Here is a 26,718-nt window from a genome sequence, read left to right as displayed (position 1 = left end):
ACACATTTGGGCTCTGTGTGGGGACTCTCTCCAGGTTTGCGGACAGCCACCTTTTTCGGTGTCCTCAGTGGTGGACAGAGCTCATCTCCCCCGAGTCTCTTCTTATAAGGACACTGATCCCATCATCAGGGCTCCACCCTCCTGACTCAACCACCCCTACAGACCACCCCCCTCCACACACCATCACACCAGGGATTAGATTTCAACATACGGATTTTGAGGGGAGAGGTAGGAGGTACAGACATTTAGTCCATAGCAAGGCCAGTGCCAAAAAGCTAATGTTTTATCCATTTGCCATGCTTTACAGAAGCACTACTGTATATCTCCTGAACTCCCATAATTACATTAAGAAGCACCATTCATGAGCATGTGAATAGCTGTTACTCTAGTCCCTGTGATCTGGTGTTCAAATGACTTCCAGCAGATTTACAGAATTAAGAAGATAGTTTTCAGAAAGAATTGCCCGTTGATTAAGTCATACTTAATCAAGTCAGACTCGGAAGACCTGGAGATCATGACCTGAGTTGAAGGCAGAGGCTTAACCATCTGAGCCATCCAGGTGCCCCTAAAGCCAAAATTAAAAACAAAACAAAACAACAACAACAAAACCACCAACATTTAAGTAATCTCTATACCCATTGTGGGGATCAAATCCACTACCCCGAGACCAAGAACCACACACTCTGTGAGCCAGCCAGACACTCCAAAGTCCAATTCGAATAATAAAGTCCGAGCTGATGATGAAGATGCCTGAGGCTTCTAGAACTCTGTCGTCACACGCTTATTGCTGTGGGACACCTAGTCCCAGGCATTTATCGAGGTTACTAGAATATTTTTAGGGTATTTGATTTATTTATTATATTTTATTAATATTTATTACATTTAAATATAAATATGTTTATGTTTATATTATTTATTTATTAGAATATTTTTAGAACATCTTTCTAAACGAAAAAGAATTTCATTTTACCAAGGACAGTTGACTTCTTGACTGGGTAAGATTAGAAGTACAGGAGAAGGGGCTTCTGGGTGACTCAGTTTGTTGAGCGTCGGCCTTCTGTTCGGGTTATGATCCCAGGGTCCTGGGATCGAGCCGCGCATTGGGTTCCCTGTTTGGCGGGGAGTCAGCTTCTCCCTCTGCTCCTCCTCCTGCTTGTTCTCTCTCTCTTTCTCTTAAATAAGTGAATTTTTAAAATATTAGAAATATAGGAGACAGAACTGACAAGAGCCATACCGATGGCATTTAAATTCTACTTTTCTTCGTGTGAAACTCATCGGTTTATGCATTCACACGGGGGAAGGCTATCGAGGTCATCCATCTGAAATCACAAGCTTTTCATTTTTTTAAGAACAAGGGCTAGTTCTTAATTTGAGGAATGGAAATTGCCTGCTTCATATATTTTTTTGTATGGACAAGGGATGTCATTTTGTGGAGGAAGATATGGTGGATGATTTTAGGCCATTTCTTAAGGAGCTTCAGGTTGTAGCGTATGCAGAGTGACCTAAAGAGGGGAGGAAATAATGGACCCAATGATAGGACAGAGGAATGAGCTTCAAAACCAAATGTGGAGGGAGGGCGCCTGGGTGGCTCAGTGGATTAAGCCACTGCCTTCGGCTCAGGTCATGATCCCAGGGTCCTGGGATCGAGCCTCACATCAGGCTCTCTGCTCCGCAGGGAGCCTGCTTCCTCCCCTCTCTCTGCCTGCCTCTCTGCCTACTTGTGATCTCTCTCTCTGTCAAATAAATAAATAAAATCTTTAAAGAAAAAAAAATGTGGAGGGAAAGAAAGAGACATGACCTAAGAAGAATACGGAAATACCATCTTTGGGACATCTGAGCTTCAGCCTCTGAAAACCTGTCCTGAACCACACTACGTAAAAGCCTTTTGTCCTCATCAGTTTTCCTTCAAGATAGTGTATGTCACGGAAGCAACAAGGCAAACCGTAATCACTTATATTCCCTCCAGACTTCAGAGCGGGCGTGGAGTGATTACAAGAACATTCTGGGAGAGCTGTGGCCACCGGGAATAAATTAGAGAGGTGGCAGTCCCTGGATGTCCGTTTTCCCGATACATTTCTGAAGATGAGATGAGGAATTTAACCCACCAGATGAAGCGCTCACAAATGGCAAATAATTCCAATAGCAAATTTCTCACTCAAAATGGCCTTTCTGACAGAGCTGCTGTCTGGTTTCACAGAGAAAACGGTATGAACTCTGCTTTGGAAAATCACAGCCTAGTCATAGTCAAACTATGTGTCAGACTGTGTGTGGTTCCATGCTTCGGGGTTCTCTTTTCAGTTCTGCACGGGGGTGCACTGTCCCATCTCGGCCTCTGCAGGAAACCGGGGCTGCCGACATCCCACTTCCCCTTCCCCAGCCTTAACCCCCCTCCGCTCCCCCCACACTGTTCTCCCGGTTAACTCCTACTAAGTTTCTCAAAATCACTACGTCCTCAGGGGGGCCTCTCCGAGCCCCTGGCTCTAAGAGCCCATCTGCCATATTCATATTTCCGCTTTGGGGACCCTCACTGCACACCCCGGCTCCCTGTGTGATGTCCACCTTCCTCTCCAGACCCGAAGTTCCGTCTGCCAGAGCCTGTTCTCGCTGCATGACTCATACCTGTCCCGGTCCTAGCCGACAGCAGGTGCTCCTCGAGCGGCACCTGATGGAACGTGGGTCTCCCGGGAAGGAACATGACTTGTACATCCGGTTTTCATACTCTGATGTGAAACTCTAGGACTGGGTCTTTCCCTCCTCCTCCCCCTCCCCCTCCTCCCCCTCTTCCCCCTCCTCCCCCTCCTGCTCTTTCTCGTCCTCCTCCTCTTCTCCATATCTTTTCGAGTAAGCTCAGCCGCAGCAGTGGCTTCTGGTGGAACCGAGTGTGTTGGTGCAGACAACGGGCCTTCCTCTCCAGGCTGCTCCATGTTAGAAATCCTCCGGACGATATCCAGGCTGGCCTGGTTCCACAGTGATGCCAAACAGACAACAAAGACTTACTTGGTTTCCAAAAAATAAAGGAGTAACACTCACACCCATCTGTTCACAACACAGATGTGAATCAGTGTTCCTGGGAACTCGTGTCATATTTTGCGGGAGGGTAGTTTGCAGAAGCCTGTCATGGGGAAATTCACAAGTTCAAGAGTCCAGTTCCCTATCGTTAAGGGAGCAAAGGGGATTCAAGCGGCAGCCAAATTGTTTGCTGGTTTTATGTCCTCGAGATTCATATGAGACTCATCCACAAGACCCTGTCCCCTGCCCCCTGCCCAGCCTTTCAGGTCACGGGGCATCTTGTGGACTCAAGGGGAGGAGAACTGAGATGGGGCAAAGGCGCATCGGCACTGAAGCTGGGCGCTCACAAGGAAGGAGCGTTTCACCGAGGCTCCTTTAGTGAGTGGTTCTGGTTCTCCTGAGTTCTGCCTCTGGCCATGACTCTCTCAGATCCTCATACTCTTCTAAGCCCTCATTCCCTTAGTGCACGTCCCCTGGTGATAGACAGGAGGTACAGCAGGGCAGCAGACTGGCTCTGTAAACCCTGTAGCGAGGATGGGCGTGGCTGGCGGGTTTTGCCTGAATTACAAGAGCGATCTGGGTACAACGACCTGCGCTAATGCCCAAGTTTTACGACCTAGTAGGTATGGAGCGCCCTTGCCTGGGAAGCGTGAACCTGCAACTGGGAAGTTTCCCTCGGTCATAGCATGTTACAGCGGTTCTCGAATTTTGGTGTGCGAAGGCATCGCCCGAGAAATCTGATTAAAACTCAAGCTTCCGGCCTCAGCTCCAAAGATGCTAGCTCAGCAGGCTTTGGATTATGACCCAGGAATCTGCCCACTTAACATGAGCCCCCAGTGATGTTGACCTGTGTGGCCTGTGCCTTGAGGTACACTGGCCTAAGGGCTGAGGGCTGGGCTTGGAACCAAGGTCAAGTTGCCCCTCTCCTAGTGGTAGGACCACTTAGTTCTTCCATCTGTCTGTCAAAAGGCAGTAAGAATACCAACTCCGTAGGGTTGTCGTAGGATAAAACGAGGTCCTAATGTAAGAAAGAACATGCCAACTCATGTTATTTGTCGTATTACTATTATTGCTCCGGCCACAGGGCCAGAGAAGAAGAGGGAAACTTGGATTTTCTGGGCCAAGCAGGCATTAAGTCTTGGGTAAGTGTGCAGTAAGATGCTGCGGAGACAGAGACAGACAGACAAGAGATGGACAGACACCCCTCACTTCAAGGACAGCCAGTGTTACTGACCCCCACTCAGACTTTAAGGGACAAGCGGCACCCAGCTGGGGGTGCTGCAGAGGACACTGAGGAGCCCGGGCAGAAAAGCGCTTTGAGACTAAGGCCCCTATGAGTAGGGAAGGTGTTTCTGTGCCTCTTTGTACCTCCCAAGCCAAAATGGGTAAAAGGGAAGTTGACGTGGACAGCACCTCTGTATAATGCTATTCAGGGAACAAGTTCTGTTCCTTCATCTGTGAAAGGGACGTGATAATAATATTGTGCCCACCTCGTTCAGAAGAACACACGAGGGAGGAGACGTATAAAGCCCTTTGTGTGGTGGGCCTTGGAGAGTCCTGCTGACTTTCCCATCCCTTCTCGGGTGACTCTCTCTGTAGCTACGGATCAGGAGAAGGGAACCTGAAATCCAGATGCATTATGAGATTTTAGAGCAATGTTTCTTGTTCCTTTAAGAATCTGTTTCCCCTGAAAGACTTAAAGTCAGACTTTCTTTTAATACCCATACGGATGGGCACAGCTTACAATGGTTTGACTTCAGATTTTTCAATTTTATGATGGTGTGAAAGCAAAAGGCATTCAGTAGAAACTGTACTTTGAATCTGAATTTCGATCTTTCCCCCAGGCTAGCACTGTGTGGTAGATACCCTCTCCTGAGGCTGGGCGGGAGCTGCGAACACAGTCAACGACAAACACACTTCCCACTATTTCGAACCCGTCTTTCACTGCACAGTAGTTCATAGATGACACGAGATATCCAGCACTTGTCTTTTTATAAAATAGGCTTTGCGCCAGGGGGTTTTGCCCAACGGGAGGCTAGTGTCAGTGTTCGGAGCGCATCTGAGGGCAGCTGGGCTCATCTGACCATGTTCCATAGCTAGATGCATTAAAATGCATTTTGACTCGCGATATTTCCAACTCAGGCTGGGTTTGTGGGGATGTAACCCACTGAAATTCGAGGAAAATCTGTATGTTTATTGTTTCATATGTTTCATATATATTATAATCATACACCTGCATCTCTCATATCCAGAGTTACTGTTCTGTCTTCACTCATTAGGCTCCCAGTACTGAGGTTTTAAGACAGCAAAGTAATGTAATGACGGGAAAGTTGTGAGCTCAGGGTGGCTTATCCTACTGATACACTTTCATCCATGTTTCCATTTACTTCGTGTGTATTTTCAAATTGTTTCCACTGATAGCATTTGCTCCGAACTTGCCAGATTAGTGTAAGCGAGCCCGGCCTAGCTGTGTCGTGTCCCAGGATCCACCACCAGGGGGAGCCACTGGTCCACCTACGAAAACAGGTGAGCCGCAGGGGGCCCAGCAGAGGCCAAGACTGCAGGTGACCAGTAACATATTTCAGATTTATTAAAAAACACGTAGATAACAAGTCAGAGCTTTGGCTAGGAATGATTTGGAAAAGAATTGAAGGCATTACTCCACATAACATTCACAGTTGTGTGCCAGAGACAGAGAGCAAGGACGTGTTTTAGAAGCATTTGCGGTGGACGATGGAGGGCCCGGCCTCGTCGTACTCCTGTTTGCTGATCCACATCTGCTGGAAGGTAGACAGGGAGGCCAGGATAGAGCCGCCGATCCAGACAGAGTACTTGCGCTCCGGAGGGGCGATGATCTGTTGGCCGGGATGAGAAAGAGGGGGCGTTAGAGTGCTAGGACAGGGCCGGGCATTCCCCCAGGGTCCAGACTGGGTGGACCTCGCTCGAGTTCGTGGACAGTGGGGACACTCTTGGCTGTCGGATGCCTGGCCCTAACCCCACCCTGACCCTAAGCCAAGGGAGGCAACCAGTGAATTTAGACTGTGTCTCTTTCCATCTCTTTAAGTCTACTGAGATGCACTGTTTCACACTTGGGGGGCTCAGGGTCCCCTGTTGGATGACATTTCCCTGGGGTAGGTCCCAGTAAGTTGCCCTGCCTGGCTCTCCCTGCTACCCAAGCCTGACACGCAGGCCATGCTAATGTTCCTTAAATAACTGAATGGTTTAGAAGCAGAGAGAAATGACTCAGGATAGGGGCCCCTTCTACCTGCAGGAACCCCAAAACGGCTGAGCAAATTCCCAACCCCACTCCTGACTGGGATACTTGGGTACAGACAAATATGGACACTTTGGCAAAAAGACAAGGTATTTCCAAAACCACGGTGAAAAGGTCTAATTCCTATCTATTCCTCAAGCTCTGTTTGAATGTGTATTTTCCTTTTTTAAAAAAGATTCTATTTATTTATTTGACAGAGAGAGAGCAAAAGAGGGGATGCAAGCAGGGGAGAGGGAGAAGGAGAAGCAGGCTCCCCGCTGGGACCCTGGGATCATGATCTGAGCTGAAGGCAGAGGCTTACCAAAGGAGCCACCCAGGTGCCCCTGAACATGTATTTTTCATACAAGTAGCTGATATTTACTGAGCATGTACTATGTGCTTAACATGACGCTAAGTGTTTTGCACTTACTACCTCAAACCAGTTTAGAGAGTATTGAATTAGCCCCATGTTACACATGGGGAAACAGTCTGAGAGAGGTTTAAGTAACTGACATTAGGTCACACTGGTTGTGCAGCCATCGGACCCAACATTCAAACCTGGACCTCTCCCAGGTGTGGTTTCGTTTGGTTTTAGAAACAACCTTATCCTGTGGGGGTAATTCTAGATGGACAGAAATGCGGCAAAGACAGTGCAGAGTTCCTATAACCACCGCCACCCAGTATGAGTTTTCCCTGAAGCATCACCTTACGGCCCTAGATTTTTTAATGGGTTTTCTCTCCCCCCACGGGAGTCGCAAGTTCCGTATTCGTGTTATTCAAGAAGCTAGGTTTGGGGAAGCAGGAACCGGCCAGCTCTGGCCGCGTAACACATCCCCACCTGGGCAGGCTTTGTCAGTGCGTTCACTGACCAGAGCTGGTTGCATGTCTCTCCTGCCCCCCCCCCCCCGCCACCGTGGGAGTAAGAGGGGGAGACAGCCAATCAGAGGAGCATCCAAGAAACACCAACCTTGGGAAAGAGTCTCTCCTCTCACCATGCAGTCTTTCAGAGCCTGCAGCGCAGGCAAAGAACTCCGGTCTATCTCTCTCTCTCTGTCGCCTACAAACCCTTTTCAAAAAACGACAAGGGAGTGCAAGTAACAGAGAATGTGTCTGAATACTTCTCGTGCGTGTGGTCTGCACGCGAGTGTCCTCTCTTCCGCTCTCTGGGACATGGGTCAGAGAGTCCCAGCATGGCTTCTGCCTTCAGAGCGGGGAAAACAGCTTTGGAGAAGTCTCTAGGCACCTGTCAGTTTGCCTCCAAAGAACCGTCTGTTTCATCTCTGAGTTCCCACGACTGGGAGTGCACACACATAATAGAAGGGTCTTTGGTGGCTCAGGGACTGAGCTTGGCCATCCTAGAGGGATTCTGCGCTTCTGAGCACCTAGATCAAAAGGAGTGCCAGACAGAGAGCCAGAGATACGCCTCTAATTCCTGGCCACAGAGCTGCAATCAGGTTTGGCAGTGGAAAAAGAGCACATGGGATAGAATCTACAGCATTTAAACCTCTTCGGAAACAGGTCTGGCTCGTCTGATTTTTGGTAACATTCTGTGTGTCAGACGCACGATTTCTGCGATGGGGAAAATGACGCAATGTATATTTTTAAGAGGTACGATGGAAATCATCTACTGTAGGGATCGTTTCACAATACAGGCAAATATTGAATTAAGGTTGTACCCCTGAAACTAATATAATGTTCCGTGTGAGTTATAGCTTAATAGAAAAATAAAGGCATATGCCCATATGGGGAGCTCTGTTGAACTTCACTCCTGAAAGTAGCTGATGGCCAAAGATGATTATAGATGAAATTTTGTGCCAAATAATTTAGCTTCTCTGATGAACTGGACTGACTTACACCCTATCAAGGGTGGAACTTGTGGATGTGGACCCACTGCTTAGCCTTGGAAACCATGAGTACGACGTGGCCTCCGAGAGCCCATCACGTCTGGTGATGGGGTTGGCAACACAGCCAGCAGCACAGCCGTGGCCCCGACCCTGAACCGTACCTTGATCTTCATGGTGCTGGGGGCCAGCGCCGTGATCTCCTTCTGCATGCGGTCAGCAATGCCAGGGTACATGGTGGTGCCCCCTGAGAGGACGTTGTTAGCATAGAGGTCCTTCCTGATGTCAATGTCACACTTCATGATACTGTTGTAGGTGGTTTCATGGATGCCAGCGGACTCCATCCCTACAAAGGAGACACAGGTCATGATCCTTGCGGGGGTGGAGGACAAAACCCAGGACAGACCTGGAAAAGCAGCGTGAGCTGCTGGAGGGTCTTAGGCTGGACGAAGCTAGGCAGGCATCCTGGTGTGGGAACCGCCTGTCCTGGTGGTCTCCATGCTCTCCCACCTCTCATCTAGTGGGGAAGCCTTGCCACGGCGCCTCCGGTGGGGGGCAAGGGCTACAATATCACTTTGCTGGGGGGCAGAGCCTCAGGCTCCCTGCAGGAGGTCCCTACAGAGCCAGCGAGAGCAGCTGTAGCTCAGGACAACCCCAAGTATCTCATTGTCTGCTCCCTTGCCAGCTCCCCTCAAAGCTAAAGGGTGCCGAAGCCCAGGGAGGTGCTTCATCCAACGCAAGCCCGGGCTCACCCCTCCAGGAGCTCACCCTCTGTAAACAACCAGGCTAACCTTTGTCCAAGGTCAGTGCTAATGAAGGAACAAGCTCGGATTTCCTCTCCCCACTCCCGCACTCCTTCCACAGTCTCAGCATTCAGCCTGTCCTTCCCACCCATCCATGGCTCCTGTGTCCCCAGCACAGGGAGCACCTGACTTTTTTCACCATACCCTGCCACACCAAGGAGGCTTGGGCTCGACTACAGCATATACCATGTTGGCTTAGAAAGAAAACTCCTTTCCTGGCCTTCTGCTCTCCCTAGAAACCTGACACTCTCTTCCTTGCCCTGGTTTAGCAATGCACTTGGTCTTGCGGCCCCTGGCCCTCGTGCCCACATGCAGAAGGGAGCTGAGAGCCAGGAGCTGGCTGGATTGGGGGGGGGGGGGCGCTAGCGCGCTCCCCCCTGCCCAGGAAGGGGGCGCTGAAGCCTACCGATGAAGGAGGGCTGGAAGAGTGTCTCCGGGCAGCGGAAGCGCTCGTTCCCGATGGTGATCACCTGCCCATCGGGCAGCTCGTAGCTCTTCTCCAGGGAGGAGGACGACGCAGCCGTCGCCATCTCGTTCTCGAAGTCCAGAGCCACGTAGCACAGCTTCTCCTTGATGTCGCGCACGATCTCGCGCTCGGCTGGCAAAACGCAAACAGGCAGGTTTGCGACAGGCGGTAAAAATCCCCCCGCCTCCCTTCGGCGTCGCCCCCAATAGGGGTGCCTTCAAAAACGTGCGTAAATGCGACCTGCAACCCCAAATCCGTGATGGCAATTAAACTACAGGCCCACGAGGGAGCCCCTTCTGCCCCTAACAGAGGGGGAAATACTGTCTGGAAAACATGACGGAAGAGAAGGAGCTAGCTACAGGCGTCCTTCTGCATGATACGTGTGGGACTTTTTTTCAGGATTAACTATTCACTCTCTGTTACGCTTGTCTTACAATAGTTCGTTATATGGGGTTTTCAATAAGTCTCATGCTTTGAGGCCCCCACTGTTTTCAAAAAGCTCCAGAGACCCATGTTGACAAGCCCAGGTAGGTCCCAGGCCATACCACTGGCATATTCATTTCCTTCCAGAAGGAGACAGGCCCTGGCTCAGGCCCGGTCCTGGCCCAGGGGGCTCAGGGTGCACAGCGAGGGAGGGGTGGAGGCAGCAAGCACTCCGCGGATTCCTGCAGGCTGAACTTCTAACCTGTTGGTTCCGCCTAGGCCCCCCGAGCCATTTGGAGATCACCTGGGGTTCTTTGTAGGGAGCAGAAGAGGAATGTAGGAAGGAATTCAACTCCTTACCTCAGAAACTTTAACATCCACAGGGCTCAAGCTCGGGGTCTATAATAAACCTCAGGTGTGTCCAGACATGGAAATGTGTTGGACACCACCAGATCGCTGGGGGGAGGGGAGGCAGCCAGGGCCGTGGGCATCGAGGATGCGGCTGGCGGATGCAGACGGGCGGCTCGAGCTTGGAGGCCCAAGACACCTGAACAGCTTGCTACTGGGCTGGTCTTCAGACTAGCTAAGGATTGCTGGCTTACTTACAGATGCGGAATTACTCAGTGCCGGGAATTCCGCATGCTTGGTGTCATTCAATATGACAATCGTGTGAGGGGTGACCCCCCTCCCCATTCTACAGATGAGGAGACCGTGGTTTGGTGAGGTTGGGTCACCTTGCTGGTGAGGGGCAGGACTGGGCCCCAGTGTCTCCAAGAGCAACACCCTGGGCCCCTGGCAAACACTGCCCGATGCTGTCCCCTGTCTCTGCCCTCTCATTGTCCTACTTGTGAACAGAGGAGGTTAAAAAAATGTCCAAGTGATAGACCCCGCTTAGCTGTCCTAGAGGTTCTCACTGCTCTTTTCGAGGAAATCGTCTCATCACTTGGAGCGAAAAAGGGGCTGTGCTTGGCTCGGGGCATAGAAATCAGGCCTTGCCACCCGTACAGTCTCTTCCCATCGCCTCCCTGGATGGTCCCCAGGGTCCTGGATGTCACCGTGAAGAGACGTGGCCCCTTCGCCCCCCGGCCCTCACTCCTGCCCGCCTCACCGGTCGTCACGAAGGAGTAGCCGCGCTCAGTCAGGATCTTCATGAGGTAGTCGGTGAGGTCGCGGCCGGCCAGGTCCAGACGCATGATGGCATGTGGCAGGGCATAGCCCTCATAGATGGGCACGTTGTGGGTGACCCCGTCTCCGGAGTCCAGCACGATGCCTGGGGGACAAATGGGCACAAAGAAAGTCACCACGGCAACAGGTGCATGGGGGGGGGTTTCTGAGCCTCTGATTTGAAAGAGAAGAGAGAAAGCATGTAACAGCAGGGTACCAACAGGACAGGGCTGGGGGAAGATAGAGAAAGAGCAGGAAGTGAGAGAGAGAGAGAGGTCTGCTGGAAATAGAGCTCGAGGGCTTCTTTTTTAAGGTGAGAAGAAGGCCTTTCTCAGGGCCGGAATTAGCCCTGTCCGGTCTAGCTACCCACCCTGCCCCAAATCCATCCAAACGCCATGTTTACGACCGTCAAAACCTGTCATGGACCATGCACCCAATCCGGGTTCCCACCTACCAGTCGTGCGGCCAGATGCGTAGAGGGACAGTACTGCCTGGATAGCCACATACATAGCCGGGACGTTGAAAGTCTCAAACATAATCTGCAAAGCAAGCCAAAGAGCTACATTAGGGATGCGACCAGTCTCGGCAAGAATGGTCAAGAGAGCGCCCCCTGCAGGTGGGCTCGGAACGCAGCCCTGCCGCCTGGCTCAGGGCAGAGGGCCTGGCTCCGGAGTGTGCAGGGAGGGGGAGGGGCGGTGCGCACGCGGGAGGGGTGGGGGTACGCAGGGGCTGGCCCTGGCTCCCACTAGACCTTGGGGAGCAGCTGCTCCCTGCGGGCTTCCTTCCTGGTCTCTCAACTGTACACGGAGGAGTTTGGACTAGGCGAGCTCCACTGTGAGCAACCTAGGACGGACTAATGGTACTAAAGCCAAAGACAAAGAAAAGATGACTTTCAGGCTTGGACTTCTCTGTTCTACAGAAGGACACCTGGACCAGAAGCTCAGACCCGTTGGGAACGAGCCCAGTTCCGTGAATTGTCTGAGGTTCCTGTTCCGTCTGTTCTACTTTTTCACGGAGTTGCTGAGTCAATGTCAGCCCCATAATCCAAAGCCACTTTGGCTTCAACGGAAGGGACCTTGATCCTGGAAGACGAGACACGCCCCCTGGAAGCAGAGGGCCCTATATGAAGGCCAGTGCCTCAGCTCACGCAGTCTGGGGACAAGACCAGAGCTGCTGCAGGTCACTGCTGAGAAGGTGATGCACACAGAGATGCCCACGGGCCTCCCCTTCTCCACCTGCCAAACCCTGCCTGGTCTATCCACCAAAATATCTCACATCGTTTGCTAGACAGCCGTGATTCCCAACTGTTTTTCCACCCCCACACCATTCCCAGGCACAAGAACACCCGTCAGAAACGACATAGCTCACCATGTGGAGGGACTCCCAGGGGCACAGGTGTCCCCCTGCGGAGAATGACTGCCTGTGTGTTGGTGTAAACACCAAGAGCTCTTCTGAGGAAAAGGCCCTGAGTATTTACGTTTATTGATCCCAAAAGATCCCAGGTCAGTTCCAGGCTCTGCTACTTTGAGCTGTATGACCTTGCGGTAGTCACCCCTTGTACGCGATCCTCGAATTGCTCACTTATGTAATCAAATATCTCATTATATAACTACTTCTCTAACTCTTCTTTTATAGACTACAAACTTCTTCACCTTGTTCAGGTTTAAAGAGACAATGCAGGTAAAATGCTTAACCCACAGCTTCAGTACAGCAACATTAAGCTGACATCGGATGCTTCTGTTTGCTAGTTCATCCACACTGGGGGCTTGTCTGCTCGGTGGAATGGATGATCTCCTACCCTAAGGTCTCCGAGCGTCACACAAGTCACAATAATGACAATAAAAACTATTATTGTCGAACATATCTTGTACCAGGCACTGCCAGGCACATCTGACATTTTGCCTCATTATTCTTCACATCAGCACTTTGAAAAATAATAGTACTAGTCTTATTCCCGAGACTCACGGACAAGACCAGGAATCCAAGAAATTAAGGGGATTCATTAAGCTCGTGAAGCTGAGAAGCGACAGATTCCCCGCTGGATGTTAACCCACATTTTGAAAGGATTTCTCCTTCCAAGTTTGTAACTTAACATGCCCAGCCTTTTTCATTACATATTCTAATTTCCTATTACTTCTGCAGTCAAGGGGCCGTTCCTGCCCTAAGGGAGTGAGTAACATCATGATGTTTCTATCCTTGGGAATCCCCAGGTTCCTGGGAAGTTGTTGGTCTGTGAGGAGACTGCTGGGCTGGGCCCCCTCTCTGCTCTCCTGCCCCACGCCTTTCAAACAGGACTTGCCCCACCCCCCAGAGTGCTGGATCCTGGAGTGGCTCTTTACCTGGGTCATCTTCTCCCGGTTGGCCTTGGGGTTCAGGGGTGCCTCGGTGAGTAGGGTTGGATGCTCCTCAGGGGCAACACGAAGCTCATTGTAGAAGGAATGGTGCCAGATCTAGCAGGGGCCGAGGAGAAACACGATGAGGTGATGTTGTGGGGGGCTGCGGACCCCCAGAAAAGGACCAGAATGAGCTACACGAAACTAGGACCAAACCGTATGTTACGAGCATTCACCAAATGTCCATGTTTTTACTGACACAGACACTGAAGCTCAAAGACTGTGAGTAACTTACCCAAGGATTCACCTAGAGGAAGTGACTCAGCAAAAACCCAGACCCAGGTTGGGGGGGTGGGGGGCAGGACAGCGTAGTGGCTAAGGGCACAGGCCCGAGCATCAAATCCAGGTTCAAATCCCAGCTCAACCACTTCTTGGTGGTGTGAGCTAAGGGAAATTTTAACTCTTCCCAGCTCATCTCACCATCAGTAATATGAAAATAACTTGTCTGTCTTGGTGAGAACCCTAGAGTTACTATTCACTCCAGTGCCTGGCCCAGAATGAATATTATTATCACTCAACTATACCTTTGTTTAAAGTCATCTCTATGGCCAGTGTGGAGCTCAAACTCATCATCCCGACATCAGGAGTCTCACACTCTTTGGGCTGAGCCAGCGGGGCGCCAACTCTATCTTTTCCCCTATTACCACTTCAGTTAATATTCCAGGGAAAATGATTTAGTTTCGCAAGTAAATGAATGAATGAGTGAATGAGTAAATGAGCGAATGCGTGAATGGATGAATGAAACTGACCTGAAAAAGCTAGGTACCATTTTTAATACTTCTTGGGAAATTTCCCTCCATAACATATCCTAAGAAGACAGGTGTCCCTGTCTGTGTCTCCACACCCGCTGTCCCCCTCTCTGGTTTCCAGGGCTAGGAGAAGCCTGCCCTTGTGGACTCGCTCTGGACCTTCCGTTTGTGGGCAGATATCTGACCTTCAGGCGCTTTGAAAAAAAACCTTGTATCTACTGATAGCTCTTTCGTGTGAGGTACTTTGGACATGACTGTGTTTGCCCTGTGGTTGAACGTCTTCGATGCCAAGAAGAACAGACCATTGTAAAAAGGGCTGAATTAATTCTTTTTAAGGGCCGCAAAAGTCTTTGCTAGCACTGGGAATATTAGATTCATCCAGAACTGACACAAAACTAAACAAAACAGGAACTGCTTGCCAAAGTTTTTATAAATCGACGAAAGCCAGACTGACTTTAAAGAATCTTTATCTTGTCCCAGTGTCTTTGGTTCTGAAGTTGTGGTTTCTAGAAAGGAAAAAAGGCTCTTGAAAGTTGTACTCCTTTGATGGGATAAAAGCAGCAGAGTGTTCAAGAAATCCCACAAGTCATGTTAAATACTGTGGTTACGCTAAAATGTCATTGAGAAAACAACCAGCCAACCCCTCCTCTCGGCAAGCCTCTCTCCCCACCCCACTTTAAATTTCAGTTTTATAAATGATTAAATGCTTTATTCCTCCCAGTTCTCTTGATGCGTGCGTTCTGAGATGCTGCTGTCTCCATGGAGAAACAGTGTTTCCTACTGCCATTAATACCTTCTCCTCCGTGCAAACTGCAGCCCTAACCAAATCCGACATCTCAGACAAAGCAAACCTAATGAAATGCTGTTGTGGGGAAGTAGAGTCCTTGGCATTTTTACTGATAAATTCTCGCAATACTATTTTCTTTTAAACTGGTGAGACTGTGTGTGTGTGCGTGTGTGAGTTTGTGAGTGTGTGTGAGCATGCACGTGTGTGTGTAGGGAACTGACAAATAAAAGTCCAGATATAATGATTCTAATATTTTGCTACCCTAAAAAAAATCAGTGTCATTTTCTCATTAGCCTGTCTGCTTTTTCTCCATCATTTTTCTATGATGCCTAATAACAAACATTAAAATCCTAGAATTTGGGGCACTGGCCCGGGCGGCTTGGTCATTTAAGTATCTGACTCTTGATTTCAGCTCAGGTCATGATCTTAGGGTCGGGAGATGGAGCCTTGTACTGGGCTTCACAATGGTTGTGGAGCCTGCTAAAGATTCTCTCTCCTGCCCCCTCTTTCCCTCCCCACCCTCATTCACCACCCCCTCAATCTTAAAAAAAAAAATAAATAAATAAATCCTAGGATTTAACTCTTCCCACAAGCTTTTTTATATTAAATTGGGAGATTAAAGCATTGACTGAATGCAACACAGAGAGGTACTTTCTAAAATATTTAAAACTTTGTGTCCGTTGCTTGAGCCTCATTATAATGGGGAACATTCAGCCATGTACCAAATGAGTATGTCATGACTCCCGCTTCTAGAGCGAAAACTAAAACACTTCAACAGTTCGGGGTGATTGGTGAAAAGCTTTCCAGCATGGGCCAGGCAGAGCTGCAGAGCCTTCCCGCTGCCGGTGAGAGCAGGGAGGGCGGGGCTGGGGGCGGTGGCGGGGGTGGGGCGTGGGGAGGTGATTCTCCTGGCTGCCCTCCCTGGAGGGTAATCCAGTTGACTGAGCCAAAAGACTATTAATTCCTACCACTGGCAAAGGACTACTGCTCTCCTCTGCAGAACACTCTCCCTCTAATTAGTTTGTAGACCTTGTGAGGTAGGGGATTTTTTTTTTTTTTTCAAAGAAGCATTTCAAGATTTTTCTTTTTTTTCCAACCGTAGCAAAATATTTTCAACCAGGGCCATGGAAATTATGCATCCTGAAGGCTCAACCTACAGAAAAGTTCCCGGTACCTTTTCCATGTCGTCCCAGTTGGTGATGATGCCGTGCTCTATGGGGTACTTCAAGGTCAGGATTCCCCTTTTGCTCTGTGCTTCGTCGCCCACGTAGCTGTCCTTCTGTCCCATTCCCACCATCACTCCCTATAAAGATTCAACACAGCCTGAGTCAGCTCCCCCAGAACTTGCGAACTGATTCCGATCCCATCACGAAGGGTTAAATCATTGCAAGAGGAAGTTCTCTTTTAGTTCCAGCAACCTGATATTCTGTGTCTGATCGCTCTGCTCTTAAACAACATCCCTCAGTTGATTGGCAACAGACCTGATCCGTCTCCAAATAGCAGAAGGCCTTGTGGGTCAAGCAACTTAACACTATATATTTTTATCTTCTCTGTTTCTTAATGAGCTCTGTTAGGGCGGACACTGTCCTTGTCTCGTTCGCCAGTAGAACAAATTGCCCAGCAAGTACTTACTGCTCAGGAATTACTTGTGAAATGAATGCATGAAATTTTACATGTTAGTTAGAGGGCACTTTGCCTCTTGTTAACCCTTGAACCTGTACTGTTAAAGCGGTCGCCCACGGAAGAGATGGTAATATTTTCTAACCATTATAAGCAAAAGCATTATATTGACAATCAAGAGCTTGGTGCTTGATTTCTAATGGATACATCCGCACCAATCAACATTAAGATGTTTGCCTAAATTAGTCGGAAGTATTTTTTTAATCATTCAAGTGCAGCTTAAAAAAAAAGAGAGAAAGGACATTGTCATGTGGCTGTCCACGTATATGTCACCAACCCCTAAGATATGTAAAATTGCACTTGGCAGCAAAGCCTCCTTTCGTCTAATATCAAGATCTTTGAGAGGGAGTGACCTCTCCTTCCAAAGAGGGGCTATAGTTTGCATTCCTAGGTAATTCACAGTATTTCTCATGATGCTAATGATCATACTGAGACAAAAAGGAATGTGAGAAAAGGTTAACTTTATGTCTGATAGATACCCACCAGATAATCTGTCTACATGGTCTATGAAATTTGTACTTATACCTAGACCTCAATCGTCAGGTCTGTTTTTAACAAGGTTACATCATTTCTGGGGAGACCATGAGAGACAGTCTGGGGATACTCACGGACGCACAGAAATAGAGCGACCTAACCTATAGCCCCGTTTCTCTCTATTCCAATCAGAATTTGTTTTATTGAATGCATTTGATGGGCAACGTTGTGCAAGTTTAAGGTGCACACCTGTTCTCTTGATACATTTATATGTTGTAATGGGGCTGTCGGTGTAGCGATATTTATCACATTCCATAACTGTAGTACGATATTGCTTACCTGGTGTCTGGGGCGTCCCACGATGGATGGGAAAACAGCCCTGGGAGCATCGTCCCCAGCAAAGCCGGCCTTACAGAGCCCAGAGCCATTATCACACACCAGAGCGGTGCTGTCCTCCTCTTCACACATTTTGATCGAGCTGCTTCACAGGGTCCTACGGGAACAGGGATGAAGCCCGCCCAGCTGTCATCCAGTGATCGTGGCACTTAACTGACCACCCCCAGAGCACACACCACAGGCCCTTACCACAGCATTTATTTCAAAGTACTTTAATTAGACTGAACGCTTTTTATCATCCACAACTCAGAAGTCCATGTTCATACAACTGACCTCCAACACAGTGCCTGGCTTATCACGTGTGGTCAGAAGCACTTTAAAGAACAACCAAGCAGGGGGCACTTGGATGACTTAGTGGATTAAGCGCTGCCTTTGGCTCGGGTCATGATCTTTGGGTCCTGGAGTTGAACCCCACTTTAGGCTCCCTGTTCAGCGGGGTGTCTCCTTCTCCCTCTGCCCTTCCCCTTGCTTGTGCTCTCTCTCTGTCACGCTCTCTTTCTCTCTCTCTAATATGAATAAATAAAATCTTTTAAAAAACAAAATAAGAATGACCAAGCAAGTGAATGAATGAATGGGTGTAGAGCACAGACGAGAGTATCAGACTAGGAGACCAGATCTTCACTCAGATAAGTGACTTGTCATATGTTAAAGAAGTTTCTGGAATTTGCTGTCTGTACCAACCCAAACACATTTCTCTGTTAAAATATTTCATGTTAAAATATTTTCTTGAGGGCCGCCTGGGTGGCTCAGTGTGTTAAAGCCTCTGCCTTTGGCTCAGGTCATGATCCCAGGGTTGTGGGATCGAGCCCCGCATTGGGCTCTCTGCTCAGCAAGGAGCCTGCTTCCTCCTCTCTCTCTGCCTGCCTCTCTGCCTACTTGAGATCTCTGTCTGTCAAATAAATAAATAAAATATTAAAAAAATATTTTCTTGACAAGGTAGATTTTGAGGGGTGGGCAGCATGGGAAAATTTGGAAATGCTGAGAAGTTGAAATGTTAAATGTAAAGTGTTGAAAAGGGAAATCTTTTCTGGGTCCCAAGAGCTGTTGTTCTACCTTTGGAAAAACATTAGAGCCAATTGAAACTTTCAAAGAAAGTGCTTTAAATTTTAGGGGCCACAGTTATTCTCCATGAATAAAAATCACAGCTAACTTAAACATCCATGTGAGGGTGAGTCTAAGAAACTGCACATCGGTAGTAGGTTACCTTGCTGCCATTAGGAAAGATAAAGGACAGGAAAAAGTTTATTTCATGTAAGAATAATTGATTAGAGAAAATAACATCGTATGATCCTATTTAAAAAATGTATTTTTATGCATCGAAAAAAAAGATTAATTATATTTACCAAGACATTGATGGGTATTACTTTAAAAAATGATTCTTTTTAAAGATTTCATTTATTTATTTGAGAGAGAGACAGTAAGAGAGAGCACGAGAGAGGAGAAGATCAGAGGGGGAAGCAGACTCCCTGTGGAGCTGGGAGCCCGATGGCGGGACTCGATCCCGGTACTCCGGGATCATGACCCGAGCCGAAGGCAGTCACTCAACCAAATGAGCCACCCAGGCACCCCTTTGTAGGTGTTTTTAATGATCATCCCTGGGTCCTGTCATATTTTCTAAGCTGAGCATGCCGCCTTTGGTAATAAAACAATATACTTAATATCCTACTCTTATCCTTGGATCCTATCACAATATTTGAAAAGTTGAAACAAAAGTAGCAACTTTATAGATTTGGAAAATTGAAGGTTTGTTAGAGAGACCATTTTCATTCACTGCCCTCATTTCCATTAATGAGAAAATACAGAGGACCTGTTTTGCCCAAGGGCACTAGAGGCATCTCTGAATCCAAGATCAGGTCCCTTTGGCTAGCCCCTTAACTTTCAGTTTAGATGCCTTCCATTTTTCCAAGCAGACTTAGGTGGACATATCTTGTAAAGAGAGGGACTCCCACAGTTCTCTGCTCCAGTCTGAGATTTTAAGATTTCAAGCTGAGGAGGATTTTTGTAAGTTGGTGAGCTCACTACAAACCCAGAACCAGATATGAAAGGCAATTCTTTTAAGGAAATTTCTGGGGGTGTGAGAAAAGAAAAATAACAACAACAAAAAAACGTTTTGCAAACAAAAAAACAAGATAAAAAATGACAACAACAACAAAAATGCTTTGTAGTTGGAGTTCTTCTAGATCATTCCCAGGAAATCAATGCTGTATCTTTCCAGATGCGCCGTAACCCTTTGTAAAGAGTGTGTACCTCAGCGGAGGCCACGCATTTTACAATCTGGATCAAATACTGTTCTCTCCAACTGACAAACAAGGAAATCAAGACTCGAGGAATTGAAGTGACCTGTCCAAGTTCCCAACACTGGTGAAGTTAGGACCACGGAGATAACAGAGCATGACGATTATGGGCTTGGGCTCTGCAGTCAGACCACCCGGGTTTGAGTCCAGACTCCACCCCTCAGAAGCCCTGTGACTTAGTAAATTATTTAACATCTGTCAATCACAGTTTTCTTCTCTGTAAGACAGCAAGAATATCAGTCCATGCTATACAGCGTTCTTATGATGGGGGGTGAGATTTTTTTATAAAAAGCACTGAAAATAATTTGTAGTGGCATACACATTATGAGTTCTCAATAAATGTTCAAGTTATGATGATTAGTATAATTATATAATTATCCACATTATCCGGATCTCTGTATTTCTAGTCTTGGCTTGCTTTCCATACTGCCCCCAGGCATAGCTTGGAGAGCCTTGACCAGTGGAGCCCGCTTGTCGCAATGAAACAGATCAACCGCTCGCTCTTTCCATCCCAGCTATCCCTTCCCTTCCCAGACGCTGGATTCCGTTCGGCATTCACGTGATCGGGCTTCTGACCTTGCAGAGTAAGAAGCTGGAGAAGCGAGAAAGGCAGAGTTGACAAGACTGAACGGACAATAAGAGTGAGAGGCATGCGGGAGAGCCAACCAGCTCCAAGAGGCAAATTCCCCAGGGATGCGCTAAGCAGACTTTCCAAACCAAAAGACTTGAAGACGCGATGAATTATATGGCAGTGGGACACTCTGAAAATGTGACGAGAGGATGTCCTTATTAACTCTCTTCTCGGCCAGGCAGGCTTGTAGGGAGTGTTTGGATAATACTGCCGAGAATGAAAGCTGACCCCCAGCGTCGGCACGCATGCAGGAAAAAAAAAAAATCTCAAAATTCAGTAAATGTGTTTTTATTTGGAAAAAAAAAAAAAAGTCCACAAGGGATTTTCTAATCTCTCGGATGAGCACTGTCATTGGAGAAGATTTCTCTGAGTCCCGGGAAAGATGCGGGCTCAGTGATTTACAGCCCTTATCTATAACCTGAATGAGCAGCTCAGTTTAGAGCAAAGCATTTCCTAATTAGGTAAAACACACTCCAGTGTCTGCTTTTGGAACTGCCCCCTGGCCAGGGGGGTTGCTCCAACTGTTTCTCGTGCATCCTGTGCCAAAAATGAGTAGTTAATGGCGCGGCAGGGCGGGGTGGTGGGGGAGTGGAGAACACTGCAGTTCCCAGCTCATCCCTCTTGAAATGCAAACCATATTTAGTCAAGGATCACAAAATGGAAGGAAAAGCTCAGTGTGAAAACCCCAGTCCGGGCTGAAGCAGCCAACCCCTGATTTACAGCGAAGTTGAAGTTCAGCCTGGGGGAGGCAGGGCTGGCTCCGCAGTCCTGCCCGCCTCACCCAGGGAAACAGAAATGCAAAGCAGACTTCCCATAGGCTGAGACCAGAGCAGCTCTCAGCTGCACACCCTGCTCCCTCCCTCTTTACTCACAGAGAAAGATGCAGCGGGTTTCCTGCTGCACTTGGCTGCAAATGACCAATGGACCATGCGATACACATTCTGAAGCATAAATTCACAGACATTCTCAATTGACGTGGCTTTCCTACAGCAGACCCTACCAATCAGAGCCTAAGAACCCAGAAGCAAACATGCAAAGAGTCAACATCAAAGACCAGGCAAGCAGGCTCTCTGTTCGCTTCTAAAACCCACTTCCAGGCACCCTCGCCGCACACAAAAACACACAGTCCGGTGAGAAGTCCCCACTAAACCTAACCGCAAACAAATGCTGGAGTTTCCAGCGTCCAAAAATAAAGCAACGTGTGATTTACTGGAAATCGCTAGTCTGCGTCTCTGAAACACGCTGCGAGATCTGGGCTGCTGATTTAGCATGAAGACATCCTCCTGGTGACACACGGATTCTGTCCCATCTCCCTTTTGCCCTCCTCCCCCACACCCAACAGCACCTTTGCTTTATTTTTTAAGTTGAATAACCAGCGGCTAAGAGCTCCAATCATTTCTCTACTGCCGTGCTCATTCAGGAATTTCAGAGCACGCCAGCCCAGCCCGATCTCGGGCGATGACGTCTGGTCGCACTGAGTAATATCATAGCTGCCGGGATCTGGAAGTCACATCCCTGGGTCGGTGCCACTTACCCTGACAAGGCTCGGCTGGGCTCCTCTGCTCCAGATGGTGTTCGGGGAGGCTGAACGCTGAAGGGTTATATAGCCCCTTGGCCTGCTTCCCTCCCACTGGCTTCCCAAACAAGGAACAAAGACAGACTTGGGCCCAGCGTTTGGGCTAACACAACCATATAGGGACCTCAGCACAAAACTCTCTAATCTGGGTGGCCGGAGGTCTGGGTCTCTTCCACTGCATTCCAGGGCTCTGCTCAAGGAGCGGGAGGCAACTCAGCTGCCTGAGGGAGATAAACACCCCAAGCCTTCAGAGCCACTCCTGGGATGCCCAGAGACGCCGAGCTCCTTGTGCGTTGGGGCAGATGCAGGCCCAGCCGCACGTTCCTGTTCTCCGACTGGCGATCAGGGCATTTCCGAATGGCCTGAGCACGGAGAGGAGTGGCCTCGAGAAGTAGGCACTTAAAAAAAAGCTCCTCTACGAAGGTGGCCTGCAATGAAGATATTGCTTCAAATGATCATAAGTAGAGAGAAAGAGAGAGATGTGATTTGACGGCCGTCATGCTGTTTCTGAGTCGAGTCCGTGTGTGGTGTTAATGGAACTAGGAACTGAGTGCAGACAGGGTTGACGGGGCCCCTGTTTCCCAGAGGAGACTGGGACTCGGCGTGACCTTGACCACCTAGTCCTTTGGCACAAAGCAAATATCCACCAACTGGGACCGAGGGATTTGGCAGAATGATGACGGGCCACTTTTGACCAGAGTCCATGCCGTCCCTTGTCCTAGAAACCATTTGGGAGAGAAAGGGGCGTGTTCAAGGGTGGCAGGGGGATCCCTCTGACCCCCCTCTCTACCTGCTGACCCATTTGACAGGTGACAGAGAGGCAGGTGAGTATCTCAAAGACAGGCAGGCAGCAGGCATGGATCTGGCTGTAAGCTCTCATGCCCAGGGGTCAGTGGGGAGCTTCAGTGTTTGACATTGGTCTGCTCCTCTCCTCCAAGCCAGGGTCCTAACTAAATTCGTAATGGAAATCTTGTTGATGGATAGCGTGAGTTCTTCCAGCCTGCTGATATGGAAGAGCAGTCCCAGAATGAATGGCTTTATTTGACAGCTGTGAGCAGCTGTTCACTCCCGTTACTGGGTCTGGTACGTTGGATTGGTGGTACGCACGCACATACACGTGTGTTCATCTTGGAGAGGCGGCACTGTGGATTAGGAGAAAATTTCAAATGGCTTAAGACTACATCGAAAATAACAGGTTTCTCCTTGTTTTTCAGAATCTGTCAAGTGGGTCTAGTTTTTATCAACCAGGAAACACAACAGTCTGAATGCTCAAATATGAAGATTTCATAATGTAACATAAAATTCGGTCTGCAGGACTAAACCAGTGGTTTTTAACCTTGGGGGCCAGGTGAAGCAAAAATCCCTTGTTTTCCTGGTTAGAAGGCCGTTGGGCTAGAGGTCGTATTCCCGTCTCAGGGAGAGTCTGTGTCATGCCTGGTAACTTTGTAAGGTGACTCTCTAAGCACCACAGACAAGAGTTGTGGCACTCACCTTACTAATTTTTGCATTAATTTCTTCCTCGATAATGGTAGTGTATATGACAGCCCTGACCATAACCAGACTGATGTAAACAGACATACTTACAAGGAGACTCAAGATTAGTTTTTCTTAGGAGCTTTTTGCCCTTTTCCTCTTTCTCCCTCCCCTCCTATCCTCCCTTCCCTCCTTCTTTGTCTCTCTTCCTCCCCACCCCCGCTTTCTTTCTTCATCTGTGATACTAACCAGAGAGGACCTATAACTGAACGTAAATTTCTGGGCAAGTGATTAAATGGTCTCATTGTCTGGTTTGAGATTTATACTTCCGTGCCCATCCAAGTCCCTTCACTGAGAGAAAGCAGCACCCCATGCGTGTGTGCGTGCACAGAGAAATCTCCAGCCAAGTGGCCAGATACCTTCTGTATCCAAGGAGCTATGAGCCAATTAGCAAAACAGAAGTGTCTGCTGGCTCGGCTGCCATTCAGGAAAAGCATAAAATAAATTCCAAACCCTAAGCACATAGTCAAGAATCCTCTCCAGACACGCTGTTCCACAAACATCATGAATGCCGTCTTGGTAACATTACCCAGTGATGATTTATGATCAATCCCTGAAGATCTGGGACAAGTTTCATCTTCTCGGGATGGGGAGGAGCTCTGGATGGGTCCAGAGCTGAGTACACAGTGAGTGCTCAATAATTGCCTAAAAAGTTCTTGATTATTCCCTAGCACCATCTCCTTGCGGGCTTGAGTCAGACCATTGTCAATCCCGGCAAACACCCATACCTTCTGGATTCTGGTGAGATGATTCTGTGCTGCTGTTGCAAATTTGGGCTGTAGGAGTTGCTTTCTCTGACTGATCATGCTCATGGGTTATTCCGTATTGTAGTCAGCTCCTAAAAGTCATCTTACCTGAGAAGACACGGTGAAAGCCAGGTGCCTTTTCTGTCTCCCATTCTTGACATTCTCCAGGTCCCGGAAATCTCACATCCCAAGGCTGAGTGGCGCTAAGACAGCACAGGCAGACAAACGCATGAAACCCAGACTACACACGGCCCCTCTCACGTCACCTGCCCACCTTCGCCAGGCTCTGCTCTGCTCTTCCCTTGAACATCACAAGATCTTCAGGACAAGTTTAATTTGACGCCTCCCATGGAGGTGGGAGGGCTGGTATTTGGGGGTTACGCTAATGCTCTAGTAGATGGCTTTAATGTTACTAGTCTTCTCATTAACTCAAAATCTGAGGAGCCCAAGGACTCTCCCAGGAGAGAAGGCACTTGGCACACTCCATGTGAGAGGAATAGCATGCAGCCTAAGGAAGGAATGTGGTGACAATCAGCCCTCACACCTTGGCTTTGTACAAAGCAAACATTTTTGGAGGGATTTCGGTGCAGAGATCAAGTTCTGGATCTACCGTTTGCCAGCCCTGGGTCCTCTGTCTGCTTTAACTTTCTTTCTTTCTTTTCTTGTTTAAGGTTTTATTTATTTGATAGAAAGAGAATGGGCACATGAGTCCAGGAGAGAGCCAGAGGAAGTGGGAGAAGCAGGCCCCGTGGAGGTCAGTCCCAGGACTCTGAGATCATGACCTGAGCTGAAGGCAGACATTTAACTGACTGAGCCGCCCAGGTGCTCCTGCCTGAGCATTCTTATATGAAAAATTCCATTAATAATTCCATGTTATCACAAGGCAGTCTTGAGATGCAGAGAATAAAATGAATAGAGCCCTGGGAACTCCATCTTGACCTCGGATGTTCTGTAAGAGGGACCTGGATCTACAGGTGAGAAAGACACTTGCTCAGACAACAAAGGTGAAGAGGAGAACTTGACCCCAAGACCGTGACATGCTGTGTCTGTTTCCTGTTGCTGCTTTAACGAATCCCAATGAACAGACTGGCTTCAAACAACAGAATTTATTATATTCCGGTTCTTGAGGTCGGAAATCCGCACGAGGTTTCACGGGGCAAACATCAAGGCGGGGGTGAGGGAGAATCTGTTTCCTGGTCACCTGTTTTCCAGAGGTGGCCTGCGTTCCCCAGCGTGCAGCCCCTCCATCCCCGAGGTAGACAATAAACCATCTTCAAATCTCAATTTCTGACTCTACCCATCCTGCCTCCCTCTTCAAAGGGCTCTTGGGATTAACACAGGATAATCTTCCCATTTTAAGTTTAGTAAATTAATCACATCTGCAAAGTTACTTTTTTTTTTTTTTCCTGTCTCAGGTACCAAGCCCGCAGGCTTTGGGATTAGGATGGGAGCATGCTCGTGTGGCAAGCCTATCCCAGCACACACACAGATGTTTCCTATTCATGCCCAGGCCTTTGTAAAAGTTTCTCAGTTAAAAAAAAAAAAAAAATTCCATGCATGGTGTTGACATTAAGCATACTTACCAACATTTAATAGACACTTCGGAGATAGTACCCGGGTCCTGTCTCAAGAGAGGCATCTGAGTACCATAAAGCTGTCTGTCCGTGATCCCGTGAAGCCAGTAAGGAAAACAGAGGAAGCCTGTGGACTCCTGGAAGCTTTTCCCAGTGTCAAGAATACGTAATGTGTTTCAAGGTTAAGAGACTCCCTTGGAGTGCTCTGTGTTTATTTCACTGCGCTGCGTTCCTGGAAGCAGACAATGCCTGCTGGGCTTCTGAATTGCACCCGCTGGATTTTGGACACAACGACTTCAACATTCTCGTGGTCAAGATGACTCAGGAAATGAGGCTTGCCCGTGCAGAACAGAGAGCTTTACACGCTGAGTTAAATCCCAGGAGGAGAAGGACACTCTCTATTGTGTCTTTCTGAACTGCACTTAATTTCTCAAGCTTCTTCTCCCTTATCTGCCCCCCTTGCAAGCACTAGGCTCCAACACAGCCCCAGGGCTACTGAACGGTAGACTTTCCCACTAAGAGATCTGCTCGCAGCTCAGGACTTTTGGTCCCTCTTCTCTGCCTGGAGTGACCTTCGCCCATTCCACTCTCTACCTGTACCCCCTACCCCTGCTAGGCTCGAACTTCCCAGAATCCTCCTGACTGAAACCCTCCTCCCCAGAAGTCTTGGATCGCCAAGGTGACTGTCTGCCTCTAACTGAAGGGGTTCCGGGGTGCGGGACTATCAGTGCCTGAGAAAGTCCTGGGCCAACCACGACGAGTTGGTTAGTCTGATCTTCTTTAGTGGTTCAGTGTGGCCTCTCCCACGTCTTACTCTGAGGGAATCCTTCGGGACTCTTCCCCTTGGAGGGTCTGAGAGAAGATCACACGCATCCCCTTCACACCCATGCTGCAGAGCAGCACTGTCCCACAGAATTTTCCGCCGG

General features: G+C 48.6%; 1 protein-coding gene across 1 annotated transcript; it reads right to left on the bottom strand.

Moving 5' to 3' along the window:
* Window positions 1-5,574: 5,574 nt before the first annotated feature.
* Window positions 5,575-22,032, bottom strand: ACTA2 (actin alpha 2, smooth muscle). The gene is made up of 9 exons (XM_046027760.1): window positions 21,898-22,032; window positions 17,382-17,535; window positions 16,063-16,191; window positions 13,299-13,409; window positions 11,414-11,498; window positions 10,904-11,065; window positions 9,313-9,504; window positions 8,268-8,449; window positions 5,575-5,864 (listed from the first exon to the last, which is right to left on the bottom strand). Exons 2-9 carry the CDS (start codon window positions 17,508-17,510, stop codon window positions 5,721-5,723), a joined length of 1,134 nt encoding a protein of 377 aa, XP_045883716.1. The 5' UTR covers window positions 17,511-17,535; window positions 21,898-22,032; the 3' UTR covers window positions 5,575-5,720.
* Between the last annotated feature and the right edge of the window lie 4,686 nt (window positions 22,033-26,718).

This window comes from Meles meles, chromosome 13, assembly GCF_922984935.1.
Source record: "Meles meles chromosome 13, mMelMel3.1 paternal haplotype, whole genome shotgun sequence".
Lineage (NCBI taxonomy): Eukaryota > Metazoa > Chordata > Mammalia > Carnivora > Mustelidae > Meles > Meles meles.
This window is presented reverse-complemented; position numbering and strand designations above follow the sequence as displayed.

What these genes read in the sequence shown, in the direction of transcription:
- ACTA2 (XM_046027760.1), bottom strand. Translation starts at nt 17,510, where the DNA reads ATGTGTGAAGAGGAGGACAGCACCGCTCTGGTGTGTGATAATGGCTCT. An exon ending in TGGGACGCCCCAGACACCAG is followed by an intron (nt 16,192 to 17,381) that starts GTAAGCAATATC and finishes GAATCTTTATAG; the next exon opens with GGAGTGATGGTGGGAATGGG. An exon ending in CTACTCCTTCGTGACGACCG is followed by an intron (nt 9,505 to 10,903) that starts GTGAGGCGGGCA and finishes GCGTTTTGCCAG; the next exon opens with CCGAGCGCGAGATCGTGCGC.